This window comes from Sceloporus undulatus, chromosome 2, assembly GCF_019175285.1.
Source record: "Sceloporus undulatus isolate JIND9_A2432 ecotype Alabama chromosome 2, SceUnd_v1.1, whole genome shotgun sequence".
Classification (NCBI taxonomy): Eukaryota; Metazoa; Chordata; class Lepidosauria; order Squamata; family Phrynosomatidae; genus Sceloporus; species Sceloporus undulatus.
In genome coordinates this window covers 324470008-324494968 of record NC_056523.1, presented here as the reverse complement: position 1 = coordinate 324494968, position 24961 = coordinate 324470008, and the positions used below count along the sequence as shown (strand labels likewise).

Below are 24961 nucleotides of genomic sequence, written 5' to 3'. Positions count from 1 at the left end.
ATGCTACTATGTAGCAGAACCAGCAAAATGCCATCAGTGCCCAATGTGTACCGGCACATAATTTCCATTAGTATACAATGTACACCAATGTGTATTGCACATCAATGCTACAAAATCAGCTTGTTCTTCTACCTCATTCTCACTTGGATTCAGTCTGGTGAACTGGCCATTTTTTAAACCTTCAGCCTGGAAGGTCCTGCAGAAAGAGTTACTGGAGCCTGGAGGCACTTCTCCCTATTCGAACCTGTAAACCCACTGCACTGTTCTTAATAACAAATCTGAATATTTGGAATAAATAATAATAAATAAAAAATTTATTTATATACCGCCCTTCCATCGATCAGGGCGGTGAACATTACAATAAAATCAAACACAATACAATAATATACACATATTAAAAACAAGTCAAAACCCCATCAGCCAGCCATCTTGCCGACCAAAGAGGGAGGAAGGCCATCAGGAACTCATTCGGGGAATGCAGCTCGAAATAGGAAGGTTTTCAAGTTCAAGTTCATACATTCATTTTATCCCTCTAGGGAGGAAGTGGTTACATTTTAAAAATGTGGCCAGAAAAAATGTGAATTCATACTTGGGTTTTTAAAATATTAATCTGAAAATCTGCATTGAAATGGGTTGGAATGATTTTTGGTGTGTCATTTGATGACCTGATCAGAAATGGATTTCACAAAATAACTCATGCATATGGCTGGTACTGATATGAGCTGCAGTCCAACAATATCATATGTTTCCTACCTCTTGGTAGTTGGGTTTTTTCTCTTAACATTTGGGATCCATCTCTCCCCACAATTATCTTCCAACCAACCCTAATGTCAGAAAATAAGGTGGCTTGGGAAGAATAGGAGAGGGTTGCTATAAGGAGAGTCATTTTTGGTGAGAAAGGATAAAACACTCCCTTCGCACCCCTTGCATGATTGTTAAATATCAAATATGCAATCACTTTACTATCATGCACTTCTTTACTGAATGTAAAGAGAGAAAGATGGGAATTTGCTGCATTTAATGACAGCCTAATCATATGATCATATGATCTAATAGAGAAGTGGTACATTTGTGTACTTTAAGCCATTACAATCTTTGCATTCTGGGAACTCTCCTCTTTAAAAAAAAAAGCTACAGTTACTCTTTATTTGTTATATTTTGCATTTCCCAGTACAGAACATGTTTTCTTTTCTTTCCTCTTTCCTTTCCTCTTTTCTCTTTCTTGCAGACAAATGACGGTGAGTAGTACTCCTTGGCTAATTATCCCAAATGCCACATTCATAGCAGGAAGCTATCAAAGGAGACATTAGTATTCCAGATGCACAGAACATGAGTTACATTGTTATCTCATGTACACATGAACTCCAGAAAATGTAATGCTGGAATTGCTGAATACATTGCAGAATACAGAGGGCCCACACAGAACCATTGTGAAGGGTGCCAGGCTTAAAGCACTTTGGGTTTTTATATCTTTGCTTGTTTTTGCACCTTTTAATGAAAATAATCACTGACAGAAAACAGCAATCTATTTTGTACAAAAACTAAAACTTATTCCCTGTGTAAAACTTTGGCTTTTGTGCAAAATCAAGTGTGTGGAAGATGATGCCGCCCAACTTACCGGGCCGGTGTTGTTGCTGGGGCAGAAGGCACACAATTCTCCATAATTGTGGAGGCCTTCTCACCCCAGCAGCATTTGGGCCGGTGAGAAGGCCCACCATTGGCTGCTGGGGTGGGAAGGGCGGCTCTTTTGCACCGGGTACTGGGACTATATGTCCCAGCTTGCATTGCAAAAAGGAAGAGGCCATTATTGGCTGGCTTGGACCCCCGAGCGCAGCCTATTGGTGGTAGGGGCCTGGGTGGTGGTGCCTCTGCTCTTTCCAGGCCACCTATTGGTGGGCGGGCCTATGTAAGGCCGCACTGCACGCCATCCGGCACCATTTTAGCTCGGCTCTCCCACCCTCCCACCCATGGCTAGGGTGTTTTTGTCTTAACTTTGTTTTAGAGTGGCAGCATAGATCCTGGATCTGGTGGGCATGTTTTCCAGGGCTCTGTAGCACTGGAACAGGAGTCCATTGGACCTGGGAGCACTGAGGGCAGGCGGTGTGGCCATTGCAGGGGCCACATCAAATGAATATCTCCTGGTGACTAGGGGTTTATTGGAATATGCGACTGACTGGTTGCATATATGTGCGCCTACATCATCCCGATGCTTGGTCATGACCAAGAAACTTTACATCAATCAACCGGGGTGTTGCCTGATGTTTCATAGATTCATGGAATTATAGAGTTGGAAGAGACCACAAGGGCCATGCAGTCCAACCCCCTGCCATGCAGGACATCTCAATCAAAGCATCCCCAACAGATGTCCATCCAGCCTCTGTTTGAAGACCTCCAAGGAAGGAGACTCTACTACACTCCAAGGAAGGAGTGTGTTCCACTGTCGAACAGCCCTTACTGTCAAGACATTCCTCCTAATGTTGAGGTGGAATCTCTTTTCCTGGAGCTTTCATCCATTGCTCTGAGTTCTAGTCTCTGGAGCAGCAGAAAATAAACTTGCTCCCTCCTCAATATGACATCCCTTCAAATATTTAAACAGGGCTATCATATCACCTCTTAATCTTCTCTTCTCCAGACTAAACATCCCCAGCTCCGTGAGTCTTTGTTTCCAGATCCAGACCTTAAGCTTTGGGCCAACCCTACCCTTTGTGCTGTTTGTTAATAAAGTTATGGCCTTTTCCTCCAATTCTGTCTTGTTCTCTTATTGGGTAGCTTCCTTCCCACAGCAAACCAAAGTTGTTGTTCCTTCTTCTTCTTTGCACAAATCAATTTCTCCCCAAATATTCGTAGAAACTGGTACCAAAAACCCCAAATCAATCAATCAAACAAAAACATACGAAAAATGTTCCATACTCTCACAATCTCACCCAGCAAGGAGGTAACTTCTGAAAACATTTGTTCTGGCATAAGAGAATAAATAAGTTAAATTTGGAAAGTATTAATCCTTGCACGTTACAATGAATTAATTCAAGATTTACATTTCTACTTAAGATAATCCTAGACAGCTGCTTGAAAATTCTGGAGCCGAACATATGGCTCTTTAACTACCTGCTTACAATCCGAAGGTCAGAAGTTGTAGGTCTTTAACTTTTCAACAGCACTAAATGCTTACTTGGGAGATGAAAGTGCCAATATATTTCAGCCAGCTGAGATTCCAAATTTCTCTCTCTCTCTTAGACCAGAAGGTGGTAAATACAGAATCTGCATTGGCATGCCTCTACTCAGACACCATCTGTCTGAAACAACTGAGAACTTGTTGGGTTGTAGTTGCTAGGCCAAGCACAGCAGAAATACGGTTTCAGTTTGCTTGTTTTTCTTCCTCTCAAGGAAGTTTACAAAGGCAGAGAACAAAAAGGAATAAAAGAAGCAGTCAGCTGGTGGCATCCAGGACTGGCACTCTAGTTATCTGGCCCTGGGCTGAAAGACAAGAGCTGGATGTAACCAATTTCCAAGAAAAGACCAGAGATTGCAACTATTCTAAAGTTTTCTTAGGCTCTTTCTTGGTTTTCAGATTCAGTGAATTCATTCCAGTTCAAAATAAAATAAAAGAAGGAAAAATAAAACAAAAACAAAAACCAGTGTAGAACATTCTTTTATCCAACTCATTGGCTTCCAGTTGGAAGGCCCCACTTTTATTTTTATTTTTATTTACTGGAACCACCAGTCACTTCTGGTTTTGGAAAATGTTCTCTCCTCCAAATTTGAAAGAAGCCACTTCAAGGCTTCTGGGAATATGATTTTCATCCTGTAACACACACACACACACACAGACACACACAAAAGGCATGCTGAGTTCAGTATGACGTGGTATAGAACTGTAGCTATTGCTATTGCTATTAGGCCCAGTATTAATCTTTCTTGGTCTTGATCAAGTCTTTCAGGGGATGTTATCAGTCAAGGGAAATTGGAAGTATAATCAAATGGCAAGCCGAATGCAATCATGGGGTTTAAAGTTATTGCGTGATAGACCACCACACGCAATTCCGGGCAATGGGAAGTCAGTCCGAACGCAATCATGGGGTTTCATGTTATTGCATGAGAGGTGCTCACATGCAATTTCAGGCAATGGCAAGCTATTTTCAGGCAATGGGAAGTCAGTTCGAACACAATTCGAATTCACGTAAATTTGCTGAACTAGCGAATTCACATGAATGTATTCTGGCCCCACTTTCTTTTTATTTGAAATTAAGAGTAATTTCTCCTGTGTAATAAACTCCAGGGTGTATTTACACTGTAGAAATAATGCAGTTTGACATCACTTTATCTGCCATGGCTCCATCCTACACAGAGCTTAGCAGCTGTTTGTGAGAAAGCCTTGGGTCCCTTTTTGGGGAGAAAGATGGGATAAAAATGAAATAAATAAATAAATAAATAATATTTGAATATAGACAAAAAGCTAGGAAATAGCCTTCTCCTTCCCCATCTGAAAAAACAAAACCAAAAGCAAGCACATGCATAAACCAGCATCATTCACGTATGTGTTGCCAACAGGTTCCTAGCCATTATTATATTCACTTTTGCATAAAGGAAAGGCACATTTGCTTTTTTCCTTTACATTTTGCAAGCCATTGCCACTTATATAAATACTTTCTTTTACTATTATATAAATCATTCATGCAGTTTTTTTCTCCCTAATAGTCACATTGTATGCATTTTTCTTTTAAAAAAAAATCCTCAAAAATCTCAGGGAAAAAGAACTCTTTACAAATTTCAGTTCAGTTTTAGAAGAAACAGCGTGATTCTATTTTAAGAACAGACTTTCTATTCACCCTTTAAATGGGATCTGTAATGCTTCTTCCCACTTGTAGTAAAACAGTTCAGTGTAACAGCACTCTGCTTCCTCTTTCATATTAATGCTCGTGTCCTTTTTTTTCCTTTAAGGAGAAACACCTTGATCATTTTCTCTAAGATGCAGTCATTGAAGCATGATTCACTGTTAAATCTCTTTCCCTTCTTCCTCCTCCTCCTCCTCCACCTCCTCCTCCTCCTCTTCTTCTTTCTCTCTTTTTTTAAAGTACAGCTTCATTTGGTTTATTGCATGCTATAAACTATGTGCTTCCTTCTCATCTGCATGCAGGATAGTATAAAATGGATTTTCACCTTAAATCACAAAATGCATCATTAATGGTAAAGGGAAAGAATTAATAGTGTGGTCATTATGTTTTAAGGAAAGAGCAGAATGGAGGTTGGGGGAAGGTATCTAATAGTCTGAAGGTGAGGGTTTTAGACAGAAAGCAGAAAGCCATTTAAGATTTGCAGAAAACCTTCTCATTTTCCCTAAGGGACATTTCTTTTCTATATAAGAATGTCTGGTGTTGAAGTCTAATTTGGGGATTGTAGAAACTTGCAGTCTACAGGCAGTGAGGTAGGCCTATTGGTAGACCATGCAGTAATAGAAAGTCAAGTAGTAGAAAGTTCTTTCATCATGGCTGATCTTATTATGGTGTGCCATGTGTAGTGAGGATCAGCATGTGGCATTTTGAAGGCATGTCAGGCAATTTGTCTTCTATTATTATTATTATTATTATTATTAATTGAGTTTTTATTAACAAAACATTAAACATTCAGACCATCTCTAGAATAAAACAGAGAAAAAATAAAAAATACAAACAGAAAAACAAACGAAAAAACATAGACACAAATTGCACCTATACATATCATCATTTCTTATCTAGAAACTTTAGACATCTATATTAATTCAATCACTCTAGACATAACATTTTGCTTCCTTCCTGTTTTCAGTAGGGTCTCAAATAAATGTCATAAATATACCTTTTACTTAGTTCACTCTAATTTCCTATGTGACTCTATCTTACATGTGCATTGGCTCTGTCCAGAACGATGCTTTACCTGATTTCCAACCACCCCCCTCCCGGATTTTTTATATTGCTGAACATGTAACAAAATCACCATAATTATCAAATATCTAAGTCAAATCTTATAGATTCCTACATATACCTACTGTATACTTGATTAAATTAGCTGCTTAACCTAATTTGGAAGGAATGACTAGGGCTGGGTTCTCTTTAACATGAAGATTTTATACTGATTTCAGGTAGTTATACAGCCTGCCCCAATCCTTGTTAATTTTTTCTATTGGTGCATCTCTTAAGAATAGTGTTAGCTTGTCACATTCCATCTAATCATAGAGCTTTATTTCCAATTCCTGGATGTTTGGGATCTCCATCTCCTTCCATTTTCTTGCATATAAAATCCTGGCTGATGAAATCATGTAGCACAAGTTTTTCCCAAATTCATTTTCAAACTTCGTATCTATCATTCCTAGGAGGAGGACTTTTGGCTCCTTCTTCAATTTAGTCTGTAAGATCTCTGCAATGGTTTCGAGGATGGATGATGATGATGATTATTATTATCATGCATTGATGACTTAGGGACTATACAGATGGGCAGCTATAAGCCTCTGGTTGGTGCCTCTGGTTGGTGCCACAGCAGCCACACACTGTGGCACCAACCCACTCCCTAAAAAGAAGCCGGTCTAGGCAGCTTTTTTGAAGAGATGCCATAGGTGCACTCATGCACCATGATGACACCCCTTCCGGCCATTCTTAAGAAGAAAAGATTATGAGAATTGTGCAAAGCTTTACATTTTGAGCAAAATACACATTTTTGCACAAAATGTATCTGATGCAACTTTTTTGAGTAATAATAATAATAATAATAATAATAATACCCAAAATAGAAGGCTGGTCATTTTACCCTTGCTTACTTATGGGGCTCTCTTGATATGCTGAGACACATTTACTCATTGAGAAGAAAAAAAGTCCGATAGTTTTGCATTCCAAGAAAGAAAGGAAAAAGTAAACAAGCCAGTCACCTGTCAACTTAGGATGGGCCCATGAATTTCACAAGCTTTTCAAGGAATACTCTGAGGCAGTTTTGCCAGATCATTCCTTTGAAATATAGCCTACAGCACCTGGTATCTGTTAATGGTCTCCCATCCAAGCAAGCTTAGATGCCCAGAATACTTGGATCATATTCTTTGGCCATTTTGCTCTTTCTGTTTGCCTACAGTCAAGGTGGAGAAGAAAGTCTAATCTCTTCACAGGCTTCCTGTCCACACAAATGCTTCCCAATACCTCTTCCTTCATGGCAATTTAAAAATGGAGACTGGAAATATTGCCATGTCACTCCCTCTCACCATTTTGAGATGGTTTCTGTCAAAAATAGAAGTATTTGAGGAAGTTAGGGGTGCTGAGGGATTTCTCTGTGGGGCGGGGGTGTTTAATATGGGCTCTTCTGTGTGGTTTTAAGGGGGGGAATGTCTACAAATATTATTATTTTTAATTGAAGGCTTTAGGTGCTTTGGGGGACTTGTGTAGGCTTGAGGGACCTCAAAAATAGGGTCCAGGAGAGCTGTTGATTATACGCTACATTTGCCCATTCCTATTTTACAGGATCCATGAAATACAATCAGATCTGAGCTCTGATGATTTAAATAAGCAATGAAGCTAAAACAAAACAGATTTTCCATATTATCTTCATTATACACAAAAGGAAGCAATAATAATAATAATGTGTGCATGTATCTTCCATTTTTTTTATTCATAGGAAGAATTATTAGAGCCCCGTCCCAATGTTTTGCAAATAATATGCTGCTGCAACAATATGTTCTCATTAGCCATTGTTTGGTTCTTCACAACAGTAAGGAAAAAATGAGCTAAAAATGGTAATGTGACTCAGAATGACTAAGTATTGTGCATGGTTCTTTCTTTCTTTCTTTTCTTTTTTTTAGAAAAACAACTATTCAAAATTGACTGATTTCTTCATGAAAAGGCCAGACAGACCTTCGGATTAAAAAAAAAATGTAGAAAGAAGCAAACATCCAGGCAGAAGACTCTGAGTGTTTAGCTCTTAAAAGTTTGGCTTTGACTTCTCATGTATTCTATTATGGGCCAGTACAAACGGTCCTGAAGGGGCAGCTTCTTGGTGGCTTTGAGGCATGTCCTTCAGATGACACGCAGTCCCAAGCTGTCAGGAAGCTGCCATGAAGCTGCCCATCCAACCACATATGCACCGGCTTTCTGGAGGTGTGGCTTTCATATGCTGCAGAGCACAGAAAAGCCATGGCATTGGCCGAAAAGCCATGGCGGTGGCACAAAAGGTGTCCTTTTTCTGGCTCAGAAAGGAGTGGCATTTTGCCACCTCTTTTTGAGCCAGCAAATAGCTGGATCCAGCATTCAAAGGGGAAGCATCAAGCCACCCCTTCAGGGCTGTCTGTACCAGTTCTGTATCTGCAAAACTGAATTAAAGATTTCACCTCTTTTCCCCCCCCCCCCCACGTTCCTGAGCGGCTCTTCATCTTCAACAGCTACATGGCATGCAGGTACAACATGGTCCTCTCTGTCTTGTGAATACCTTTACACATGCCTAAATCCAATTGCTAGTCCCAACCAGCCTAGGTTAGGGATGTGCTTTTTTAAACTATACATTCCCACAGGGGAAAATGAGTAATTTAATAAATCACGTCTTTGAAAGATGTGAAATATTAAAGATATCTTTCCAGGAAAGGGGGGTTTGCCCCATATCAACTATCATCTTTAGCTATTCCTGCATCCTCTCTGCTTAGCCATTGTATTGGCCAGAAGAATTGGGTAGGGAGTGCCCAAGAAGAAAGGACTGCCCCTGCTGCTGACTGACATTCTGGCAAATTCATGCTGGTATCCTGTATATCAGATAATAGCTTCTTGCACCACAATCAAGCTATTATGTTGTTGTTGTTGTTGTTGTTGTTGTTGTTATTAAATGCCCTCGAGTCAACCCTGGTGCATGGAGACACCTCCAAGAACCCTATCATCCTCTGCTCTGCAGTGATCCTGCAAACAAAGCCTCACAACCTCCCTGATTAACTCTATCTATCTGGCGTGCAATCTTCACTTTCTACTGCCTTCTACCTTTCCTAGCATTACTGTCTTTTATAATGAATCATGCCTTCTCATGATGTGGCCAAAATAATAATAGCCTCAGTTTCATCAACTTTGCTTCCAGGGAGAGTTCAGGCTTGATCTACTCAAGGACCCATTTGTTTGTCTTTTGGACCATCCATAGTATCTTCATCTCCAGCACCACATCTCAAATGGACTGATTTTCTTCTTATCAGCTTTCTTCACTACTCAGCTATCACATTTTCTTTGTTTTCAGTGCTCAGTTGTATATCGTTACATTTTAGGATCTTATCCAGTTCTTTCATAGCTACCCCTCCCCCCAATTCCCAGTTTGCTTCTGATTTCTTCATTGTAGTCTTCATTTTGATCAATGTTTGATCCAAGGTAAGGGAATTTTTACTATTGCTTTTACTATTTCCATTTCCTCACTGTAAAGGCAGTGGCATCACTAGGGGTGTATGGGGTGTGTGGATTGTACCAGGTGACACCCTAAGAGGCAGTGACACCACTGTTCCTCAAACATCTGCCTTTGGGAAGAAATGGGCTGTGGCATTCACCTGCGTTCCATTAAAATGCTGAAGAAATGGGATGAATGGTATGAAGCTCAGTGGTAGGAGAACCATGAGTTACTGCACTGGGCAACACCAACACTTGGGATGCTATTGTGTGTATAGGTGGAATTTATGTAGATCCTCCATGGTCATTATTTTTGTTTTCTTTATTTTCAGCGATGAGCCTGCCTTTGCACTTTCATTTTTGACATTCCTTAACAATTGTTCCAAACCTGTCATGTTTTCTGCCAGTAATATGGTATCATTTGCATATTTTAGATTGTGAATATTCCTTTTTCCCAAACCCACTTCCCCTTCTTCTGAGTCTCAACTGCTCTTTGTATGATATTTTCTGCATACAAGTTGAACAAGTAGAGAGATAAGATGCAGACTTGCCTGACACCTTTGCCAACTGGGAATCAGTCTGTTTCTCCATGTTCTGCCAGTAGCCTCTTGTCCTAAGTACAGATTTCTAATCAGGACTATCAGATGTGGTGGTACCCACATGTCTTTAAGGGCATTCCATAGGTTTCATGTTCAAACTACAAGAATAGAGATTCCACCGAAACATTAGGAAGAACTACCTGATGGTAAGAGCTGTTTGACAGTGGAACACACTGCCTTGGAGGGTGGTGAAGTCTCTTCTTTGGAGGTTTTTTAAACAGAGGTTGGATGGCCATCCATCAGCAGTGCTTTGCATAGCAGAATAGGGTTGGAGGGCTTTGTCTTCCAACTCTACCACTCTATAAAATGGTCCAAGGGGGCAAACGGTGGGGAAATATTCTCATTATTTCTTCTCTAGAGAGTCTGGGAGGCACAAGAATGATCCTGAGGGATACATGTGGACCACTGTCTACACTGTGCTCACACCTGACCTTAAGGATGAAAGGACATTTCCATCCAGGTTTTTTAAAAAAAATATATCAGAATTTAACAAATTGCAAGAGTGAGAAAAATGAAGCTGACAGTTTTGCTTGCTCTCTAGAGATGGATGAAAAATTCAGCTCAGTTTGTTTTTTGCAAAAAGATTTGGCATGTTTTGAAACTGATTTCTCAATCACTAATTCTGATTGACTGTACTCATGTGTGCAAAATGTGCAAACCAACATTGGGCAGACTTCCTCAAACACTAGGGAAAGACAGTGGTTACACACACACACATATCATATCACACTTCACAGATTAGATCAGTAATCCCCCCCAAACCACCCGCCAGTTTATATTTGAGCTATTTTTATTTAATTACATTTATACTCTGATGTTCCCCAAAACCCCATTGCATCTCATATGTAGAGAAACTCAATCCATGTCTACCACTATCTCTCCACTTTTAGAAAGTATCTGTATTTTTTTAAAAAGTATTTAAAATATTCTGAAATGAATTTTAATAAGATTTTATATAGATCCACCAAACTGCTAATGGGTGGTAATAACTGAAGTGAAACATAAATGAAATTGCTACTTCAACATTAAAGCTACTCCCAGCTGGTGTTGGAGATTAAAAACAATCACCAAAAGAATTATTTCCTCCCAAACATAATGTTTTACAAATGTGATGGACAGCAACAATTAATTATTAGCTGTCATTGTTGCATTATTATAATTGTTGTTGTTGCTGTTGTTTTTGGCATGCCTATTAGAAGAGATAAATAGCAAACAATTAATGTTATTTTTATTACACCAGCAAAAAAGATGTTTTCCCCTAATTATAGACTACAATAAGGGGGAAACAGCAACCATTTGAAACAATGCAGAATGTGGGAAAACAGGGCATGAAAATTATAATTTTCTTCTTAGACGAATAAGCTTTAGAAACTCTATTAAAGTGTAATTACTGCTCTGAATGCAGTCTTGTGAAAAACCCCAAATGTCTGGCTTAAAAGCAAGCTTCACATTGATTGTGAATTGCAGCGCATTCACATACACATGCTGCAATTGACAATCTGAAGACTTCTGATAACTACCTAGTGACATTAGAAATAGGAAGTGCGATATGGAAAAAGGCACGCATTAAAAGGTTCTGGATAATAATGTGGTTATCTATACAGAAGGGCATGGACATTATAAAAATCTTGTGAATGTGGAATAGCCCTATTAAATTCAAGTTCGAGGGAGTGAGGATGGACATGCAGAGATGTGCATAGAGAATGAAGCATTGAGCATGACCATGGATGTGCATGTGCTTTCTTGTTGTAATGGGGAAAAAATCACTATATTTTTCATCGTTGGCTACAGTGTAAACTTGTTCAGCTCCTTAGAAACAAAAAGAAGAAAGTAGGAAAGTCATTCCCAGCTAATGAGCCCTCTTAGCATTCACTCTAGTCCATAACCATCTTTTGAAACCTGTTTCTATTCTGACTGTCCAGTTAATTTTTAAGCACGAATGGAGTGTCTCTCTAACCATATGTGCTAAAGCTTTATTGCTCCATTTGTTTAAATAAGATCAAATATTAATAAAGATGCCTTTCCAGAAAGCCTCTCAAGTGCAAAATCATGTCACTTTGCCACTATTTAAAATATTCACAAGGCTAGGTTATGTAGCACTAATTTGAACATATTGTACACAATGCCCAGGTTCTTTCAAAGTTTTTTTCTGTTTTATACTATTAGAATAACATTGTTTCACTCAGTGTGTCCAAATTCCTGTTAGCCATTAGGAAATTAAAAATTAGAAATTGCACTTCCATTGTAATATTCTGCCTACTTAGCTAAGAGTACCCTTAATTGAATCGACCAGTAAACAATTGTGGTGTTAATAATAGATGCCAAATATGATGCAATGACTAGTATTCTACACCAGGTACTTAAGTTAACTATAACCTCTTCTAGCCCAACCACCCAGAAAACGAGACAGAAATATAATGCAGCCATGTTCAAATCACAAGCAGAATGGACCTTCTTCTCCCCATGCAGCTGATTCCCAATAAAGTATGCTGGGTGGGGAGTTACAATCTTGGCAAGAGAGACACAATCATGACTAAATAGCAGCCATGAATATGGAACAGTTACACATGAGTAAATATATGTATGATAGACTTAAGTGAATAGTTGACGTAGAATACTGGCCAGCAACACTGTTGTTATATAGACAGAACTCATTAGATGAACTAGTGTGTGTGGGGGATATTTTGTACTGGCCTAAGGGCTGAATTTCCATTTGTGAAAGGCCTTAGACGCCTCCTTTCAGCAGTGGGCAAAACCAAAACAAGGCCTTCTCTCCATGGCATCTGTCTCCATCTGGCCTGGGAGGGAGTGAAAAGACAGGCCCAACGCAATCGGGTCTATCCTTAAGAAGAAGAGCCCTCCTTCCAGTCCATCTGCCTTGGTCCAGCCCTCAGAGGAGAGAAGAACTGCTGGACCTGGTCCCCTTCCCGATCACCATTCCCTTCTCCTTTTGTGTCATGTCTTTTTAGGTTGTAATATAATAATAATAATAATAATAATAATATAGTTTATTTGTATCCCGCTTTTCCAAAACCTGATCAAAGCGGCAAACAACAGCATATAAAAACATTCCAATAAAATCAGTTTAAAACAGTATTAAAAACAATACAACAACACTAACAGCAAAGGGCCAGAGAAAAGGGGAAAGTCAATATATACAATCCAGGGTCGTCAATGAAAAGGGGTAAGGGAAAGAATGATTTTTCATGGTGGGAAGGCTTGGGAAAAGAAATATGTCTTCAAGTTCTTTTTAAAAAGACCTAAAGATGTGGTGGAGCGGAGCTCGTCTGGGAGACTATTCCAGAATTTTGGGGCCATGACAGAAAATGCCCTCTGTGAGGTCCTCACATAGCGTGTCGCTGGGACCTCCAACAATTTCATCCCTGTTGACCGGAGTGTGCGGGGCGGATTATATGGGGCGAGGCGGTCCTCCAAGTACCCTGGGCCCAAGCCATTTAAGGCATTATAGGTCATTACCAACACCTTGTATTGAGCTCGGAAGTGAATAGGCAGTCAATGAAGATCTTTCAAGATGGGAGTTATATGGGCAGATTAAGAAGAACCAGCGACCAATCTTGCTGCCATATTCTGCACCAACTGTAGCTTCCGGGTTTGGTACAAGGGTTGCCCCATGTAGAGCGCATTACAGAAATCCAATCGAGAGGTAAGCCTGAGGGCAGGGAACCGTCTTATTAAAATTAATATTTTGGTAAAAATGTCACACATTATACTTTAGCTCTGCTCACTTTGCCATTGGGTACACATTTCTTTTATTATTGTGGTATAGCCTTTAGGGCTGAAGGGTGGGGTATAAATACCATAATAATAATTTTAAAAATGGCAAAGTGAGCAGAACTAAAGTGTAATGTGTGACATTTTTACCAAATGGGGGATTTTTCTTCCAAGCCTAAAAGAAACACTGAGAACAAGATGCACAGATCAGTTCTGTGAAACAACTTGCAAAGTGCACAGCCCACTCTAATGCAATAGCTTTCAATGTGCACAGGATTTATGCAATAGCTTTCAAATTTAGTGAAATAGCTAACCAATTATGCATTTCGGTTCCCTGAAACACATAGTGTCATGCATAGTCTGATTCCCTTGAAAAGAGTGCAGCTCATACCAGTTCAACAGCTTGCAAAGTCAGTGCATTAACTTGCGATATACACAGCCCAATGCCATGCCACAATTTGTAGAGTTCACATTTCAGTTCAATGCAATAGCTTGCATACTGCCTAGCTCAGTTCTGTGAAATGACTTGCAAAGCACACAGCTCAATTCCATGCAGTACAGTGGTACCTCGGGATACGAAATACCCAGGTTACGAAATTTTCGGGATACGAAAAAATCCCATAGGAAAACATTGTTCCGGGTTACGAATGTTTTTTCGGGTTACGAAAAAACTTTTGGTGCTTTTTTCGGCTTTTTCGCACGGAATCGCGGCTTTTCCCCATTAGCGCCTATGGCAATTCGGCTTACGAAGGCTTTTCGGGTTACGAACGGTGCCACGGAACGAATTAATTTCGTAACCCGAGGCACCACTGTAGTTCACAAATGGCACAGCTCCATTCCATGAAGCATCAATTTTATTTATTTCCCACTTTTCCCCTAAAATTGGGACACAGAGAGGCTTAATAATTTAAAAAACAAAAATACAATTATCAACATACAATAATGGAATGGGCATTAAATTGAATTTAATAGTATAATATTAGAACATATCACTCATTAAAAGAGTAAAATGCAATAGCTGGCAAAGTGCTTGCAAGGTGTAAAACTTAGTTTTCTGAGGGATAGACCAATGGATAAATAAACAATGGATATAATTGGTGAAGAAGCTGTAGGGGCTCTCCCTGGGTATATCTCTCTGCCAGGTGGAGGTTCTCGGTCCCTCCATTCCAGATAAAAGTCAGTTGCATCTATTTTCTAACAGAGTTTTGAAAACTGAAATTCAAAATGGTAATTATTATCAATAAACAAGGGAACAGAGGGAAAGCATAGGAGAAATTCAGATGTTTGCAGTTAACAGTGTTCAGTCTCACAGATGATGATGCTTCAAAGGAAAAGAATCCTAGCTCCCTGACTGAATTAATAAAGTCCACAGTTTCCATTTCCTTGCATGATAATGGTAAACACTGCGAGAGCTGCAATTTTATCTGATAAGATCCTGTCAGAGATGAGACTAACACTTTGCAATTGCAGTATACCAATGTCTCACTTTCAGCGATGCTAAAAATAAAATAAAATAAAATAAAATAAAATAAAAGTACAGAAGTAAAATTTTATTTGAAAGGGCAGAATTTTTATTTTTATTTTTATTTTATTTTTATGGAGTACCTTGAATGTTGTTGTTGCATGATTTCAAGTCATTGATGACTCTAATACAAACATATCATGGTGTTTTCTGGCACTGAGATGATTCACTGAAGGTCTCCTAGTGGGTTCCCATGGCCAAGCGATGGATTGAACCCTGGTCTACAGAGTTATAGTCCAATGCTCTTCACTTTAGCTCTCAACCTTCTCTTCCACCCACAAATCTGAAAATCATTGAGTTTTTTTCTTTATATTTATTTATTTATTTATTTGATGTAAAACCAGTCCTGAACTATGAAGATTCTCATCCTTTCAGTCATCTTTGTCAGGTTTATCCAACGTGTAGGAAACCCATTCATACATTGAAATATTTTAATAATATTCCCTCATTCAAATATTTGATGCAGAACATGCATCTGAGGAAATAATCTCATGTTACTAACTTCTGTTTTTCAGTTAGGAGTTTATCACACAGACTTTTAACCTGATTGCACTCAAATGGGATGCAGGTGGAATGCGGGATGCAGGTGGGAATTATTGCATATAATTCACATTTAACTTCACTTGCCAAGTACAGCCCAGCTGCATCCTGAGTCTCAGGCACCATTTTTCAAACTCAGAAAACTTCCAGCTTTGAAAAGTGTCTTGCTGAGTGCCCACACTATTAACCAACCCCCCTTTCCAACCGTCTCACAAGCACTATCTCTCCCTGTCTCAAACATTCCCAGCAACTACCCCCTTTCTGTTACTACCAGCCACCAATTTCCTTCAGCCTACATCCCACACATTCCAAAAGCTGCCATTCCCATAACTATTCTAGCCAGCTGCAACCAATCCCACCCTCCCTATTTAATTAATCTACACAACTACAAATAAACCCCAGCAAAAATTATAACCCAAAGCAATTATCCATACTAATAGCAATTAAAATATATAGGGGCCCAACAGACCGCCCCAAAAGGGCAGGCTGGAGCCGCTTGTTTTTGCTCATGAGGAAAGCCACACCAACCAAACCACGCAGCCTCCTTCCGCAGCAAAAAAACCCCAATAAAAGTGGGTTCTTTTTGGTGCATGCAGCGGATGCCATGAATGCGCCACTGGCACACCGTCACGCGTCGATGACACAAGTGTGGTTCCAGGATGTGTGGATGCTGCACCGTGCTTACATCCTCATGGCATCCCCCATGTGGATGGGGCCGCACCATGATGGTGCCATTGCCATGCAGCAGGTCTCAGGAGCATGCAGTCGTTCTGCAATCCCAAGCCCTAAAATCGGCCCCATACTGCCGCTTTCCATTAGTCTGTACCGGGCCATACTTACCAAAATACAACTCTGAAACAGAACCATAGAAACCTGACAGAATTCATGCAGCAAGCATGGTTCTGACAACAACTGTGTCTTTGAATTCAAATATTTTTTTAATATCCTTTCCACCCCAAATGAGGTTCTTCCCTTCTGCCATTCAAGGGTTAGAGCAACCATCCCCGTGCTGATCTTTCTTCTATCTTCTTCCATCTATGGCAGGGAGTGGATGGTTGGCGTAGGTGACTTACAGCAGTTGGCTGATGGCTAAAGAGTCTGGCTCTTTCCACTTCTGCCTGTTTTCCCCATCAGGTCTTCTTCCTTTGCAAACGCTTGTAAAGCTTTAATGGGCTTCCTATCAAATTCTTTAGACATTTTAGCCTGAAGACAGATATTCTTCCCCTTATTAATAATCTGTGGATGTCTTTCTGTATATCTCAGCATAGAATAGTAGATCCACACAGAGACTTATGATAGGCCAAATCATATACCACCCCTTGACTTATTAAACAGCCTTTGCAGCCCCCTACCCTCCACACACAACTGTTACTTGTTTTGTGCAGAGCATGCAGGAACACAGAAGTATCTTGCTTTGTTCCCATAGTCAGACATGAAATAATCAGAGCATCACTGAAACTTCCAAAGGACCCTAGTGGATCTCAGGTTTTGATGCCATCATTTCATGTGTGGCTAATGGGAGATACTTCTGTAACTCTCCCCACAAAGCACATAATAAATATGCATGAGGGAAGCTTCAGAGGCTGTTTAGTAAGAACAGGTACTTTGAGTGCTGTGGAAGGAGGAAAGGGAAACAAACTCCTGCAGAACCCAGAAAAGAACATATGTATACATAAGGGAAGGTTATGCATGCACATGTTTCTCACAGGATGCTATCCAATATTCATTTAACACCACATTTCTGCGGCAATTCTCATTGCCCATGCAGAGAATGAACTCACTTGCCCAGCTGTGTCTATTATGTCCAGGTAGGTACACAGGGAAGCTAAAGAAGAAGAAAATAAATATCACAAGCAAGTTTGCATGCATTTCAATCTAAATTGGAGGGAAGTCCATGTAGCTCTAAATTCTGTGCCAAGAAAATGGGAATTCTGCAACCTGTGTGATTTATGCAACCCGAGAACATTTGCACTGCGTGTCTCATTCTGTATAACCAAAGCCAGTACAGATTAGAAGAAAGGGGCAGCCAGAGGCCTTCCCTTTCTCCTCTGGATCACTGCAGCAGCAACTGCACGGCCATGGCAATGATCCACTGCAAAAAGGAGCTGCGAAATGCAGTTCCTTCCAGCGATGCTGCCAAGGCACCATTACCACTGTGGAGTGTCATGGTGAGGTGTCGTGTGCACCATGCCATTTGGACGCATCACACAAGACATGTCATTGGTACATATGATGTAAACGCACATGCACCAAAATGATGCCACCAGCATGTACTAGGGCTTGGGAGCATGTGGTTGCTGTGTGCTCCCAAACTCTAGTTTTGGCAGCACCACGCCGCTTCCCGCCTGTCTGTCTCGGGCCTAAATCTGCTTTTGAGAGTCATGGAGTGGGATGGAAGAATTGTGTTGTGCATTGTGGGCTCATTCTTTGAAAATTAAATGTCATACTTAGTAACAATGGTTTCTGAAAATCCACTGTGAATGGTCCAGACATTTTCTAGCAACCAGATGAAAGGGGAAAATGATGTACACATGCTTGCCATATAAGAACCATACTAGACTCTGAGATTACATAGACAAAACATGGAATCTATGGATAGCCCCTGGTGATGTCCCAAGGGGAAGTTGATGATATCTTTAAGCATATTAATTAATCACCAACCTCAACAGCTGAGAGCATGTCACCGACATTAAAAATGCCCACAAAGTCTGACAACTTAGATGAAGGAAGAAAGGAAGAAAATTCTGGAGAGGTGTTAGCATCTATTCCAAAGTAAACTTTTGGTGTACTGTGGGCTAGTACTACAGAGGAGAAAAATAATTGATCTTCAATCACACAGAGATTCCTTGCCTCATCTGTCACCAAGCAAACAGGAAACAGTCTCTGGAAAAGCATAACCACCTTTGCATGCAATGGTAGAAATATGAAGTAGCAACCACCATACAGTTTGGTCTGTTCCTTTTGTAATGCAGAAAACTCTCTGTGTGTCTGTGTTTACAAAATATTAAAAAAAAAAAGGTCAGCCCTCCTTGATAACAGTAAGGCTGCCTTCTTCTCTTTAAGTCAAGTGGAAAATAAGCACCAGCTAATATTTGTATAGATTATTTTACTTCACTGTATATTTCATGTCTTGTCTCGTTATTCATATTTTCTTGTTAAGGTTAAATGGAGCTGAAGCATTGGACAATATTTATACTGCAACAAGGGCTGGAAATTATCTGTGTGGTTTAATTAAACAACAATCCAAGACAGGCACTGCATTTATGGAAATGGATAGCATGGTTCTCTTGTGCACTGATCGGTGAGGTAAGGAGAAGGCCCAAAAGCTTCCTACAATATGTTTGAGAAAGACTATTTCATTTATCAACAGAAGCACATGGCTGGTCAGGACCTATAATATGATCTTCAAGCCCTCTGCACCTAAGAGCCAATATCTGAGAGGCCTGATATATGACATTAGCAATCATGGATGCTGCTGTCAGAAAAATAGTCTGTGAGATATAGTAATTTTTCAAGGAGGGACCATAGGCAAATTATAGAACATATGCTTTGCATATGTAAACTTCCAAGCATTTCCAGTGTACAATATCCTAGAACTGGAACAGACAGACAGGAAGAAGCAGCTCGATTTCACTTTTTCCAAAAAAGTGTCCACAAGGTCTGCTCCCAAGGTGGGGCATACACCCATGGGCAGACCATATAGCCCAGCATCAGGCCACACCACTGGGTAATTTCTTTTGTTGCCTCCCCACTATGCATATGCACCATCACACAAACACACCACCTGCAACTTCCAAGTGCTTCCATTCCATCTACATGCCATCCCACTGAATAGGCACACCTTTTATTGGCCACACAGTCACACATGTGATGCTCTGCTAGAACAAAGCATCAGAGCATTAGTGTGCAAGTGATACATTGGCAAAGCACAATTAGGGAGCCCCCCGCCTCCTACATGCTCTCTTCATCCCCCTTTCCCCCATGCCCTCTCTTGGACTGTCTGGCTGGAGTATATTGTAATTACATCCATTAGAGTTGTCCTGCTTTAACTTTTTTGGTTTCCCACAGCCTCACACTGGTGCTGGGCTATTTATTAGCAGGTGCAAATGTCTGCTTTTTTCATACAAAGATGAAGTATCCCAGCTTTTTTTTCCCTCTGGTTGTTAGCCCTGGAGCATGGCTTCATTTCGGTTTCCACCTACTTTGGAGGTGTGTAAATGACCCACCTTCAAAGTGGCTGAAAGCTGCTTTATTTTACCTGTTTGTTTCATTCTCTAGATACATTACTGAGGGAGAAAAACTTTCTGCACAAATATTGTTTTCTGTGCAAAACATACTATTTCTCACATTCAAAAAACAAACAAACAAACAAACAAACAAACCACACTACAATATTTCAAAATGCAGGCTTGCCTGCCATGCCTATCTGTTTGTCACACAGCATCTCCTTGCAGCAGTTTAAAACTCTGAGCTTCTCAAAATCCTTCTCTGAGAATTCTGTTAGAGGACTCAGGCTTTGTGTCACAGAAAATCTGAACACAGTGGGTTAAGCTATACCTTACTGAAGCTGGGGCTTTGGAAATCCTTGACAGCCACTTTCTATCTCAGTCTCTTTCCACATGAACAGTGTTAATCTGCTCTTGGCTTGTAAGTAAGTTTTAGTTCCAGTTAGCCTTTGTTAAGCATCTCAAAGACTTATTCTTTTGATTGATCTGTCATTACATATGTAGACCTGATCCATGAAAATGGTATCAAACTGCATTAATTCTGCAGTGTGACAGCAGCCATTATCTGCTTTAACTTTATCTGTTTTTTTTTCTTTAGATGACTAAACCCCATTTCTAAAAGCTCAACTAAAGCCTTAAGTTACAGCTTTTATGGCTTTCATGATCTGTATGCTTTACTTGACCATTACTCCCCTGCCTTGTCAGGTAGACAGAATCAAACCCAAGGCAGCGTTTTAGACATTTTTTTATAACAAAAATCCGTTGACCTTTCTGAAGCATCAGCAATCAAGCAAGATCAAGTGGTGCCTATTACACAATATTGTTTTGGTTATTGATTTTTCATTCTACACACATTAGCATTCCATAGTGCAAAGCTCTTGAAGATGTTGATGGAGCAAAATAGACTATCTTCATTTGCTCCATTGCTTTAGCTTGTACCACATTTAGCTGGATAATTAGAATTCTGGGTGTATAGGTTTGATTAGGCCTATTTCAGAATCTCTCAGGAACCAATTCAGGTTGCATTTTTACTGCAGTACAATCATGCCATATTGCTCATTATCTTTGTGAGATACCAGATGGGAGGGGGCAGGGCTTACAGACTGAAAAAAGGTATTTTGTTGATTCTGTAGCCCTCCATTTAAAGAGATCAAGTGATGTCAGAGACCATTGCCTGGGACTTGGGACATCTGTTCTCCAGCATAGTTTGGTCTGAATAGATTCCTACACTTCTTGTACAAGACTATTTATTGCATCACAAGAGCTGCATGTATCTATACTGAAGAATTAATGCAGTTTGACAGCACCTCAACTGCCATGGCTCTTTGCTATGGAATTCTGGGGTTTATAGTTTCATGAGATACTTAGCTTTCTCTGTCTAGGAACTCTGGGTCCACAACAAACTATAAATCCTAGAATTCCACAGGATGGAGCTATGACAGGTAAAGTGGTGTCAAAACTGCATTAAAGCTGCAGCCGAGGTCAGTGAATTGAAGTAATAGGGGTCGCTCCCACTCACTTATACACCGGTTTACAAATCGAATCCAAAGTGTATCGTTCCCACTCAATCCCGAATTAACTCTAGAACAGTTCTAGATTAACCCACAATTGGTCCCACTGCGATTCGAATCTGATTCGAATCGTAACATTTAACCCGGATTAGAAGCCTATAAACCAGCATAAAAAAATACTAGGGTCTACCCTAGTATTATCCCTTGATCCGAGATAGGAATCGCTGTATTTAAATGGGAATGTTTTGGCGTTTGATTCGGGTTCCACAGGATGGGAGGAGCAGCGCTCAAGGGGCTGGCCTGGGGGTGTCACCCTCTTTGGTTTCTTTCTGCATTGCCGGCGCCATTTTCTTCCATTCGCATAATAGCCTTTCCTCTGGTGGATTGCAACCTCCCCTCTGCTCCTCTTTCATAGACCGATGTGTGAGGAGAGCCACTGAACACCATTTTAAACTATTCTTTTTTTCTTTTTCACCTCTGCCTGAGCACCAGATGGGCTTTGGAGGACAGCCCAGAGATCAATAGGTCAGGCAAAGCAAATTTGGGGAACCGAGGCTCTTTCCAGAGGAACTATGGGATGGCTCCCAAGACAGCCCAGGGAGCAATTTTCCCCAAAGATTCTCTCCCCATGGGGCGGCCAAAGCGAATTTGGGGAACCGAGGCCCTTTCCAGAGGAACTATGGGATGGTTATGTTTGTGAGACATTTATCCTCCTCTGCCAGAGAGTGCTGGTGCCATAATAAACTATCATTCCCAGGATTCCCTAGCACTGAGTTATGGCAATTAATATGGGGAGACACAGAAGAGAACGAATAAGCGCCTCCTGATAGGCTCTTTTTAAAAAAAAACCGCGAAATTTATAACCAATTAAAAACGGCCAGGTAGTGGGAACGCAGGTACAGGCTACATCAGTGTATGTTACTCTGAATTAATGTGATGTCATGATGACGTTGCTTTGATTGACAGCCGGAACAAGTGAATGTGAACGAAAAAGTAACCAAACCGGTTTAAATATACACCGATTCATCCATGAATGGGAACAAAGCAGGGTCAATTACAGCGAATTAAAATAAAACATTACGTAAATGGGAACGATACAAATAAAGCGATTTGAAAAGCAGGATAACACTCGCTTTATTTTGAATCGCTTTAAAACGAATCGCTGTATTTAAATTCGTTTTAAATCGCAAGTGGGAACGCCCCATTGATGTTCTAACAGGGATATTCACACTATGGTTGGCATCCTGTTAGTAGAATATGTGGATGTAAGTTTCCCTTATGGCCTGTGTAATTTATGCAGTCCAGTTTTTGCAGGAATCTTCGATCCAGGAAAACATTCAAAGCACTAGAAGTGACTCATGAAACATGGGTCATGCACCCCTGAACTACAACCTTTTTCGATGTGCATCACTTCTGTATGGGGGTTCATGCCTATATGATAGCCTGTGTTGTCACAAGGAGGCATTCAATTGTGTATTATATCACTTATATTTTAATCTTGTACAGACCCAGCATGGGACTCTGTCATGTAAACTTCTGTAGACCATTTCATCTCTTATGAGAAGGGTGAGTCTGATATGGTGAAACTTAATTCCAGCAAATATTAGAACTGTGTAAACAGAAGAGAACTAGTCTCTGATTATTTTCAAAACTCCTTACTATTTATTACAATATATGTTGACCATTAAACAAATTGATCCTCATTACTGTTATGGCAACTATATAAATGCAAATCAAGCTTTGCATGGAAATGTCTTTCTTTCTGCTATCTATATAGTTTTGTATTTACTTTTACTGCTCAACTGCTCAGAAGTTAATTCTGTCTGAATAGCAAATTGTACCATTGGATATTATATTAAAATTAATTAAGTCCTTGAAATTCAATAGGTACCATACACAGCTGAAGTGCTTAAGTCACCGATAAGGAAACAATTCACATGCAAATAAAGAAAACAAATTATGAAGCAGTATCCAGAGTAATAAAAAAAAATTACTGACACTGCTGTAATTCCAAATCTTTCTTTTATATTGTAAACCCCTGACATGGACTTCTTTGAAATTTGCCTTGGGAATATTACATTTCAATAGGCCATACAGGACATTTCCAGCGGCGTTTGCCTCCAAGCTATTTTGTGAATGCATGATGTTTGCTATGGAGATCCTATCATCATAGCTGAAATTCTTTCGGTGGATTGCATTAGAATAACAGTTTGTTATGATAACATTACGCATATTTACCCTGGCTACCTAGTGCTGCAAAGAACAGAAGACATGTTTGTCATACCTGTTGCATGGGCAAGAAAGCTGATCCCTCCAAGCAGTCTGTTTCTCCAATGTCAGATTTTGAGAACGTCCTCAGAACTAAATAAATCCTGGTAAGCTGGCTTGTAAAATTGTCTGCAATTGTCTGCAAAAGCCAGCCTTCCTAGGTAGGTACTTATAGCTCCAAGGATGCACACAACCACAGAAGTCCAGTGATGGAGAAATAGGCTGGAATCCTGTTGTTGACTAACTTATGGGTAAGTTCCTCTATGACAGCAGTCCAGTGCCACAGGGCTGTATTCCATTCAAGGTTGTAGAAATGGGGTTGGCACCATTGTTAACAGACGCAATTTATGTATAGATGTGCACACATGTTATGCACTGATGTCAAAAATGACACTCCTACCCTGTTCCTGAGAAGCTGGTACAGATTGAAACCTTTTACCTAGATTTAGCTAAAAGTGAGATACAGCGTTAAGAATGTGAAGCTGGAACTCTCTGATGCAGGATCAAAGATCTTACTGCCTTTTGAAAAAAAATCTCCTTGCTTCATAAAGTTCTGGAAATACAACACAAAGGGTAACTCCAATGGTAGTCTTATGTAGGACTTATGTAATAGACTGAAGAGAAACTTGAATCCTGAAGGGAAAATAGCATGCTCCTCTGATGGGTATCATCTTTTTCTCAAACCCAGTCTTCTCTGAACATGCTGACAGCAAACATTGTTCAACTGTTGGATAAACTGTCTTGGAAAGTGGTGGACTGCCCTTCATTGGAGGATATCTTCATGCATCATGACTTTAGCTGTGGTTTCTTGCATTAGCAGAGAGGTGAACTGGATGGCCCTTGGTGTTCCTACCAACCCTGTGATACTATCACTGCTGTTGCATAGCTTGGAGGAGTCCTTCAGTGATGATAATGGTGGCTGCCAGCATGTACACTTGGTGGCAACCTCAAACATGAGTATTTTTGAGTTGGTTTCCTGTCCATCCTCATCTGTCCCAAAATGTGTCCCCTGATAATGTTCATCACAACCTTAATGGTCTCAAACATCTCCACATGCTCTTCTGTGAATAAAAGCCTAATCCCTCCCTTAAACTGTAGCAGGAAGCCTTCAAAATTTGGTTTTCTAGGCATTCCCCTTCCTTCCTTCCTTCCTTCCTTCCTTCCTTCCTTCCTTCCTTCCTTCCTTCCTTCCTTCCTTCCTTCCTTC

The 24961-nt window shown here is 40.2% G+C and overlaps 1 protein-coding gene across 1 annotated transcript in view; it reads right to left on the bottom strand.

Moving 5' to 3' along the window:
• RIT2 (Ras like without CAAX 2) overlaps positions 1 to 24961 on the bottom strand; it is a 127828-nt gene that overhangs the window by 4451 nt on the left and 98416 nt on the right. Inside the window, exon 5 of the mRNA XM_042447865.1 lies at positions 17531 to 17574. Within this exon, the coding sequence (XP_042303799.1) occupies positions 17531 to 17574 (44 nt within the window). The remainder of the gene's footprint in view (positions 1 to 17530; positions 17575 to 24961) is intronic.